Here is a 10,906-nt window from a genome sequence, read left to right on the forward strand (position 1 = left end):
AGCCTACCCCAATTTAGGGGTGACTAGGCCATAGTCAACCACGCTGGCCAAGTGCGGGTTGGTTGACTTCACACATATAAAATGGTAGATGATAGAGTTATGGTTAATAGGGATACTGATATTATAACAGAATTTATTTCAGTTAGTTCTGTAGGTAACATTAATTGTTTAAAACGTATAAAGCATCCAATTAGAGAACGTATATAAATATTTACATTTTCGTTCATAAGGTAAGATATTTGAAAACTGAAATCCTTATACGGAAGTTACGTGCGCGTACTAGTCAAACGAGCAAACGAAATAGTACGTTCGCGTATTGAATAACAATAGACGTTTTGGAATCTTATTGTAAAGCAGTAAGGGTTAGAATGCTTTAAGCGAATACATTAGCATTTGTAAACATAATCTCATTCCTCATATAACAGACAATATTGGATAAGTTATAGTTGAATAAAAATAGCGTAATGATAAAGGCCCGAGGGAAACAATGTCTACTGAAATTGATATTTGCCTATTTGAATAAGGAATGCCTATCGATAAATCACTAATACATAAATGATCAGACATTGATGGAAAATATGAATGTGATTAAGGAAATAATAACGAATTTTAGGTTATTTTAAATAACACAAGCTGGCGACCGCGACTCCGTCCGCACTAAATTAAAAAAAGGAGTGTACGTGTTCTTCCAGACTATGTCATTCATGTGTACTAAATTTCATGATCCGTTGAACCATTACGGAGATAACTTCTAACATCCATCTAAACTTTCTCATCTATAATAATAATAAAATTATTTGTATATAGAATAAGTTCTACCGTTTTACTCAATAGAGTCAATTTTTTTAACAGAGTTTTTTGTAAATTGTATTCCAAATGTTTCCATATCATATTAGGTTTTATTATATTCCAATAAAACATTAAATAATGATAACATAACTTAATAGGCAAGTTAATAAATTATTCGAATATGAGTTCTAAGTTATATCAGAAAGTAAGTGCCGCCATACTGTAACGTAACTTTAACTTTAAAGTTTGTTCCAAGTTATCATCAAAAAGCGTTTCGAGAACGTTACGAACTTGTCTCGCTAATTTATAGCAATTACGAGTATACATATGTGACTTTGAAATGATAATCGTTTAATTTTCAATCTCCTCTATTGTAAAGTCGAGTAGCTTTAGTTAGTTGTTAGTAGTTAGTTACTTTAAAATACACGACGTAAATCTTTTGTATGTTATTCGTAGCCAATCAATATTATGAATTTGGGTTTTTCAATTATCTTCTATTGAACGAAGAAATTAATATTTTATTTGAATTCAGTTTGTATAATGTAAATCGCTATTGTGAAAAAAAAAAACATTAACTGCCATCTACTACATTTATAATTTAATGTATACTAGCTTTTACCCGCGACTCCGTCCGCGCGTAATAAAAAATTGAAAATGGGGTAAAAATTATCCTATGTCCGTTTCCTGGTTTTAAGCTACCCGCCCACCAATTTTCAGTCAAATCGATTAAGCCGTTCTTGAGTTATAAATGGTGTAACTAACACGACTTTCTTTTATATATATAGATTACTTAATTATCTTACTAATATTATAAATGCGAATGTTTAAATCGATTGATGGATTAATGTCTGTTTCAAGGTATCTCCAGAACGTCTTAACGGATCTCAATGAAATTCGGCATAGATGTAGAACATAGTCTGGAAGAATACATAGGCTACTAAGTTTTTTTTTTTTTATCCCGAGCAGACGGAGTAGCGGTCTACAACTAGTATTTTATAAAATCAAAAATGGAGAATCAAATATGTAGAATTGCATGAAAAATATTAAGGTATGAAGATGTTACCATTTGCTTTACTGTTGCCGTAATTTGCACAGTTAATGTACCTGATGTTATGTGGTCAAATTAAATATTAAATAAACATTTATTGATACTACTGGTGTTTAACGTATACACAATAATTTTGAAGGTAAACATCAGTAGGTGCAATTGTGCAATCAGGAGATGTGGTCACTAACGAGTGACTGTTAGATTCGAAACACATCAACAGAGAATCTCCACCTTCGTAGCACTTGTAGCAAAACAGTAGATATTGCTTTCCATTCATTCAATTTAACAAAAAAAAATGAAAAAAGAAGAACTAAAAGGTAACGAAATAATGTCATGAATATGCCTGAAAGTAAAAAAAAATCTCTTTTTTTTGTAATATGCCTATTGTACAATGTTTGTTATTTTGGTTCGGCCTAGGTAGGAACTTAAACGTAACTCCTTTTTTCCTTAAAATTTTATGATTATTTAGTTTAAAAAAAATGGTGCCCACCTGCAAACACTACGTTTCGATTAAAAAAGGAACTATCAAAATCTGAGCACCAGGAGCAGAATTATGAGGTAACACACATAAAAAATCCAGCCGAATTTCTTCTTTGTGAAGTCGGTTAAAAAGCAAGATAACAATAGTGTTAAAACTAAGATAGGTGAAGATAACGGTATATGTCAAGCGATACCTAACTTTTTAAATGTTTATTTGGCTTTTGTTAGACATTTTGACATCACGTTTTTGTAAATGTTTCGATAGTGTACACGCACAGTTATACATAATATATTCTTTGTGAAACGTGAAATATTTCGAATTGAATCACTAAACATCCACTAACGCTTGCTCAACGCTTTCAGCCCTTTCACAGTACATTAAGCTTATACAAAAACGTTGAAGAAGGAAAGCACTTCAAAATCTTTTTATGTTACCACATAAGTTGCATACAATAAATCTAAAATTCTTACAAAATGAACTGTCACACAAAGTAATAAATTCGGATAAAAATTATATTCATCTTTCCGAGTTTAAGAATATTTTAAAGTAAAGTTGTATTAATTCCTTTACTTTTGTGATATTTTTTTATATCATAAGGTGGCAAAAGAGGAAGTGGCCACTTGAATTCGCCAAAATAGCGAAGCGGCCGCTGCCCATAGACATTCGCAATTTGCACATACGTTGCCTACCTTCAATCGACGTAGGGACGCACAGAAAGAAAATATTTCCGCTTCTTATGGACCCCTTCCTCCGTCAAATCCACTTCCCCTTACCATCCATTCCTTATCACAAAAGAGTAGGAAGGGAAAGTGGACTAATATTTGGCCTAGAACGCACGTTCATCAGAAGTAACGCGGAACAGCTTCCATTTCTCGTCTGTATCCTGTCATCTAATTTAAATTAATTATACCTTTTTTTTCTTTTCAACATTGTCAGTCATGTTTTAAATTTTCCTTGAACAGTTTCTTTTTTAATATGATGGAAAATGTGCAATCAGTTAATCTATTTTAAATGACTATCGCCACATAATGGCTAGAATTATGGTTCAGATTTTTTTAATGGCCTACAGCTCTTCTATTTTACTAGAGATTCTTACAATTGACGTGTTGATTATCACTGTGAGAAAATCGTACATACAAATATTCAATGATCAGTCACAGGTTTAATTAAAAAATTCTATCATACAATCCTTACGCTAATTACGAGTATTGACTAAAAAACGGTTATATACTAAGTGTGCTAGGAAATATAATAAACTAGCTGTAGCCCGCGACTCCGTCCGCGCGGTATTAAAAAAAAAACTTTATCAGTAGCCTATGCCTTCCAGAGCCTTTCAGACTATGTTCTACATTTATGGAAAATTTAATCAAAATCTGTTGAGCCTTTCCGGAGATACCGTCAAACATCCATCCATCCATCCATCCATCCAAACACTCGCATTTATAATATAATAGTAAGATTAATTGTAAATGGAATGTAAATAGATATGTTGACTGATTTTCCTACGTAGCGTTAAAGAGATGGATGATAATGAACAATGAAAACGGAACTTGTACGGAAACTAGTCGTAATGTTGTTTCACTAAGGATAAACAATTAACTTCTTGTTAAATGGTTGCAGGAAGGGAGCCTAATGTAGACAGTTCTTCCATTAATGCGATGAATGTTGAGACAAAGTTGCGTACGTCTGTGGGAAAGATAACGTCATTTCAATGGTAAGAAAAGATAATACGAACAAAGCATTCTTTTATAAAAAAATAGATATAAAAGAAAATACCTTTTAACTTAGTCTACGAACGATATTTAATACTTATAATAGTTAATATCGTACGTTGCGATAGATCATAAATTATTGTCAGGGAAAATTACAATTACGTAATCTAACAATAGCTGTTAATGTTCTATGTCTGATAACGTTCAGCTTAGCTTTCATATTCTACTAGTTTATATTAGCTATTTCTACAAGTAAAAAAAATCTAGTATTAAATACAGTTATTTAGGAGTTTAGAAATTTTTAGTACATCAATCGACAATTAAATATTTTAAAATTAAATATTTTTTAGTAAACATAAATAGTTGCTCTCGTATTTTGATATTTAAAAAAAAAATTATAAAACTAATTTTGTTTCGTGAAAACATTTAAGCTTTGAATTGTAAGAGAGTCTAGAGTTAAACAGAAATGAAAGCCTCGAAAATAGTTGTGCGAATAAGGCAAATTGTATTGAAGTAATTAGGTATCACCGCAGAAGGGTCTTTTGGTTCCCCAGTTTCTGATGAAGGTTTCATTGAAGGAAACTTGTTAATTCAAACAGTTATGTTTTCCTTGCCTTACATTCTAATCTTAGTTAAGGAAATTAAACTCTTTATTTATTTTTTGTTTTTACACTACTTACCGTAGGTTTCCCATACCAAAATATATTTTTAAAACACTAGCTTTTACCCGCGACTCCGTCCGCGCAGTATAAAAATTAGAAAACGGGGTAAAAATTATCCTATGTCCTTTTCCTGGTTCTAAGCTACTTGCCCACCAATTTTCAGTCAAATCGATTCAGCCGTTCTTGAGTTATAAATATTGTAACTAACACGACTTTCTTTTATATATATAGATATCCTCCCTCTCATTATCTTTGTCAGAACAGATATGATATGTTTAAAATGTGGATTTTGGTCTCGGAAACCTACGCTTACTCTTGTAGTTTTAATAAAGTGTTGATTTATTTTCATTCGTTAGTTTGTACTTTGTATGAGAATTCTAATAAAGGAAACATATAAATAACTGTTAAAAAGTTAGGACAGTTAATTAACCTTTAAAAGATAATATAAATAGTGATTTTGTTGTTTTTGAAAAATTCAATTAATTAAAACCAAAATTATATGTAACTAGCTGTCGACCGCGACTCCGTCCGTGCGAAATTAAAAAAAAAACATAAAAAGTAGTCTATGTGTTCTTCCAGATTATGATCTACATCTATGCCAAATTTCATCGAGATTCGTTGAGTCGTTCTGGATATACCCTAAAACATCCATCCATCCAAACATTCGCATTTATATTAGTAAGATAGATCTTACAGTAAGTTAAATATGAAAGAGACTTCTTAAGTTCTGCATTACAATAGATAAAGCTTTAAAAAAAACGCATACCAGAACGGAACTTATTTCAGACACAGCGAAAAGTGTTTGAATAAAACATGAAATATTTATCGAGCACTATATCATATGTAAATTTATGCTATGAGGTTAAGATTTATGATTCGTTACCTTGGATAGCAAATAAAATAAATGTATTACATAAATCGTACTATGAAATACAATAGAAAAATATAATGGACTTATCAGAGACAGACAAAAAACAGGCGTGAGGTGGAAGTAATTCCGCGTTGTGTCTAATGAGTGTCCGTGCCGGAGTCCTAATTATAGTCTTTCCCTTTCCACACTTTTCTTACTAAAAAGTTGGAAAGATAAAGTGGATTTGATGAAGGAAGAGATAGGAAGGGAAAATATTCTCTTTCTGTGTGTCTTCTCTTCCATAGATTGAAGGTGCAATGCATCTGCAATTTCATATTTCTATGGGAAGCAGTAGCTTCGCTATTTCGGCGAATCCATTTGCCGCTTTTTCGATTGCCACCTTATGATAATAAAAAAATGAACTTATGAACTTGTAATCTTAAACTGTAACTTACTGTAAACTTCTTAAATTTAAAATCGTACTACTGGTAGTCATATTGTAAACTACCAGAAAAATATTAACAAAGTAAGTTATATATTGTTGTAAATTATTTCTCTAAATTACTAACATTTCAGAGCTTTCGATGATTTCTATTTGACAGGATCATGGCACACTTTTCTTGCTTCTTTGCAAACATACCCGTTACCCGTTATCGTTTATAAAAATTCATAGTCTCTACCTATCCTTGGGTTACAAACGTCAGTATTGTGTCAACATGTCGTCTTAATACAGTTGAAAACTAATTATATATTTTTTTTTCAAAAGGTGGAAAACTAGCAAACGGCCACCTGAATTCGCCGAAATAGCGAGGCGACCGTTGCCCATGGACATCCGCAAATGCAGACGCGTTGCCTACCTTTAATCAACGGAGGAGGGGACACACAGGAAGAGAATATTTCCCCTTTCTTTACGTCCCCTCTTCCGCTAAATCCACTTCCCCTTCCCATCCTTTTCTAATAGGAGAAGGGTGGGAAGGGAAAGAGGACTACAATTAGGCCTCCGGGACCACACTCATCAGACAAAACGCGGAATTGCTTCCACATCACGCCTGTGTTCTGTGTGGTCGTGGTATTGCACCGGTCGACCCGGCCAATTCGTGCACCCAACAAATATTATTGTTGCGGGATCTACCACTGTCAAATTAAGTTAAAATTTGAATACACATAGTTTATAATGCATTAGGCATTCGTAGCTTCAACATTATTTCTTACAAAGTTGTATTTGAGCTTAATATGTTTAGTGTCGCGAGAGCAGATTAGCGAAGTTGTTCGGTACAATGGATTCTTCGCTGTGTGAGCCAGGCGCGAGTTGGGCGCCGAAAGTTCGTCGAAAACTCCGTTGGCGGATACGGCATTGTTCAGCGTTGCTTTATTATTAACACAATTGCCTTTGTGATGGACCTCGGACGCTCTATTAGCTGTTAGTCTTAATTATTAGTAAGAATTAGATATAATTAGAACAGAGTTCATGTAACCTTATTAATAATCCTTAATCAAGTAACGTTAATAGTACTGTTTTTCTCTAAGAAGCTACCAATAGCCAGTTTTACAAAAAGTGTTGAGAATTGATAAAATACTGGCAAAATTATACTTCATATTTTCTCCTGATATGCGGAACAAAAAATGTCACACTACACATTTACAAAATTATGTAAAAAAAAAAGTTTTTTTTTCTGTACAATTATAAATCTAGACAGTTTCCCTTTTATTTCTATTTAGCTTCATCTTTTTAAAAATAGCATATCAGGAATAGGAATTTTTCTTTTTCAAATAGGTAAAACCGCAACTGCGTGCTAACGAACGACCCGGTTTTATTCAAAAGAAATTTTCAGACAGTATATAAGATCTAACACGAAGTTGACCCCAATTTGTATAATCTGTGACGAACGAATGTTAGAAAGTTAGCGTGGTATGGGTTTGTTATACGGGATGAATCTCATGTGATACGGACTTTAATTATGAGTATAGGGTACACCGGTAGAGGTAAACATCGGAGATGGATGGATTGTGAGAAAGGTGACATGATCAAGAAGGGAGTGACGACTGAGATGACGGAAGATTTTTCTATAAGGACAGTGAAAACTGGTGCGCCGACCCTACGTGATTGGGATGATGAAACGAATTTTAGAATTAAGATTTAATTCGAATCAACAATGAACATTATTTGGATAAGGGAAATATAATATTTTATATATAATTTTACAAAGAGACTTAACTGCAATGTTTTATTTAACTTTTAAGACATCAACAATTTCCATTTTATTTCACTAAACTATAAATAAAAGTATAAAACCAAACTTTACCTTTGGAGAATATTTTAAATGGAACAAAAGCCTTTCGCGTTTTGAATGCGACATTTTAAAAGTATTTATTATTATGCAAACCGTTGAAAGCAAATAAAACGCGAGCTTTTGGACTGAAAGCTTTGCAAGTGTCTAATTAAGTCTGCGGGTTGCATGTAGGTTGGTAATATACGCGATTTTTTTATTACTTCCAACTTAAACATATAACATGACAACTCGTTTTATTGTAAACTAGCTTTTACCCGCGACTCCGTCCGCGCGGAATAAAAAAAATGCACACAAGATAAAAAAAAGTTCCTATGTCCGTCTCCTTCGACCGATCTTGAGTTATAAATAGTGTAACTAACACGAATTTATACAAATAGATATAGTTTATAGATAAGTTTTTTTTTATATAGTTTTGTATCTGTTTCGCCGGTGAAAACTCATGGTTACACAAACAGGTCGTAGCTTTTCTTAAGACAAGACAAGTCTGCGGTAACTTCTTTAAATAACATGAAATCTGAATATGAATATATCGACGCTGGAAAGCGTAAACGCTGTAGCCCCGAAAATATGAACTTTACAGGAGAGACAAAAAATCATAACTCGTGAGCTGAAGAGTGTGAATGTTGTGTTGTTTGTGCTAACCTATAATAAAATCATTATCGTTTGATAATGGTTGAAATTATTAACGTGTGAAAAACATATTCGCGATTTCAAGATGTTACAGCGTTTATGCTTTCCAGCGTCGATATGAGTTTTTTTGGGATTTTCGGACTAAGGAACTTTCAGGCTACAAAGACCTCAATATCTCGCGCAATGAAAAGTTTCCCCACAAAGTAACCATTCATTGAAGCGACAAGGCACTCTGAGTGCATTTACACAATTTCCTCGCCGCCAGAGCGCGCCACTTGATTATGACGTGACGTCCTGAAAATTCTGCTACCATTTAAAACTTACCTAATTGACAAGGAAGCGAAATTATTTCCTACCTAAACTTCACGATATACGAAAGGAAATTTTGAATTTCAATCTCTATTATTTAAATAACAAGGCAAAAGAAGAACTGAACAATTTTACAGTGTATAAAAAAAAGGAACTATATATATAGAAGATGTATTTTTTGGGATATATGTTGGGTAACATATAAATTGGATAAAAGATGTTTCATACTACTGACCCAACATTAGTTAGTAAAAAAGTCACATATATATGAGTAAATTTAATTCATATTTTATTCCTATTAAAAATCCTTTAATCTATATATATAAAAGAAAGTCGTGTTAGTTACACTATTTATAACTCAATAACGACGGCTTCGATTTGACTGAAAATTGGTGGGCAGGTAGCTTAGAACCAGGAAACGGACATAGGATAATTTTTACCATGTTTTCTATTTTTTATTCCGCGCGGACGGATCCGCGGGTAAAAGCTAGTTTTTAATATAATTAAGTTATTATAACTCAAAAATAGTTGAAAATTTAATTTAATACAATAATAAATAAATTTATTATCTGTTTCAGATTTAATCCAACCCGCATAGCGGAGAATGGCAATCCTTGCAGAATCCCTTTATCTAGAAAACATAGGACGTGTTTAGTAAAAAGCAAGTCTTCAAAATCAGAGACATTTAGTAAGTTCTAATAAGAAATACATATTTTATTGCATATCAATTTAACAAAGGTCCCTTGAAAAAGACGAATGGTCTACAAATATGTTGATTATTCCAATAAAAAGGTTAGACAGCAGGACTTAAAGGTTGTAGAATTTTTTGATGCACGATAACGAGTATTTAGATAAATGAAGACGGTTATTATTTGATAAAAGAAATGCAACATCCGTTACAAAATTCTTAAAGATATTAAAAGATATGTTAATAAAGAAAAAAGATAAATTGTTATAACTTACCATATATCATTGTAATGCATAAAAGTATTGCATTCAATATATTTGAATGCCGCAAAATCCTTTTCGAATGCTCTGCCATTTTGTAATCTTCTTAAATTCGTTTCCTTATTAATGAACTCAATATCATTTAAAATTTTTCCTTAATATTCACTACCTTACATTGTCAAATTATTAAGAAGATTTTTATTTGTCTAACTTTAAAGAACTAAATGATCCAAAAGCATCATGTCACAACTTATTTTAACAAGCCCACCTTTCCCCACTAAATCTGTCAACATTTATTCTCGTCCGTAATTAACTCGTTGACAAATAACCGAACGACACTTTCGGCTTTTAAAATTAATGCCACTTCATATAATAAAGATCCTTTGAAACGCACTGGTTATTTTTATTTTGTTAAAGGATTTTAATACTCAACAGAGAACTGGTCTCAAATGACTCGATTTTAGACAAACGCATCTAAAGATTTTTTTAACATTATACAGACAATCTGTTTCTTGAACTTATGTGAAAATGTTTATTATCTCTTCTAATCTTAAAACTTTTTATCGGAATTTTATTAATTTTCTACATATATTTCTTCACTAATTAAGCACTTAATTTACAGCACTATATTTTAAAATACAAGAAAACATTCACATGAAGAGTTAAGTATTAACACGGTTTTATAAAATACACAGTTCGGCATGTTTCGTTGTTATTTAGTGGAGTCGCGCGCACGTCTGATCACAGCGCAACGACGAAAAGCACTGCCTTACATAAGGGATCCGTCCCGTGCCAACTAAGTGTCTGTTAGAGAGAGAAATAAGATAGAAATCGCAAAGGTCGTCGTGATACGTATGAGAGAGAAAATATATTCGCATCCAATAGCGGTCCAAAAATCTCCACTAAAACCCTGTGTGAAGAAGCAATTAAAATATAAATATAAATCTGTAAGCGATACGCAAGTAAAGTAAACATTACGGCATTAAAGGAACAAAGGATGGGTAATAAATCCCTGAGGGAACCCTTCATAATTTCCCTACATAGCGTTTTTCTTTTTAACTGTTGTTTGTGTTTTGTTAATACTTGATATTTTTAATTAGTAAAGAATTAGTGTTATATTTGAACTAACTATATATTTACTCGCAAATTAAATTTCAAGTTAAAGACGCTTTCTTTGTGAAAATTA

General features: G+C 32.4%; 1 protein-coding gene across 1 annotated transcript in view; it reads right to left on the reverse strand.

Annotated features, from left to right (window-relative positions):
• LOC106714156 overlaps positions 1-10,369 on the reverse strand; it is a 43,338-nt gene extending 32,969 nt beyond the window's left edge. The window contains exon 1 of the mRNA XM_045679346.1: positions 9,736-10,369. Within this exon, the coding sequence (XP_045535302.1) occupies positions 9,736-9,814 (79 nt within the window). The 5' untranslated portion in view covers positions 9,815-10,369. The remainder of the gene's footprint in view (positions 1-9,735) is intronic.
• Between the last annotated feature and the right edge of the window lie 537 nt (positions 10,370-10,906).

Source organism: Papilio machaon, chromosome 9 (assembly GCF_912999745.1).
Source record: "Papilio machaon chromosome 9, ilPapMach1.1, whole genome shotgun sequence".
Taxonomy (NCBI): domain Eukaryota; kingdom Metazoa; phylum Arthropoda; class Insecta; order Lepidoptera; family Papilionidae; genus Papilio; species Papilio machaon.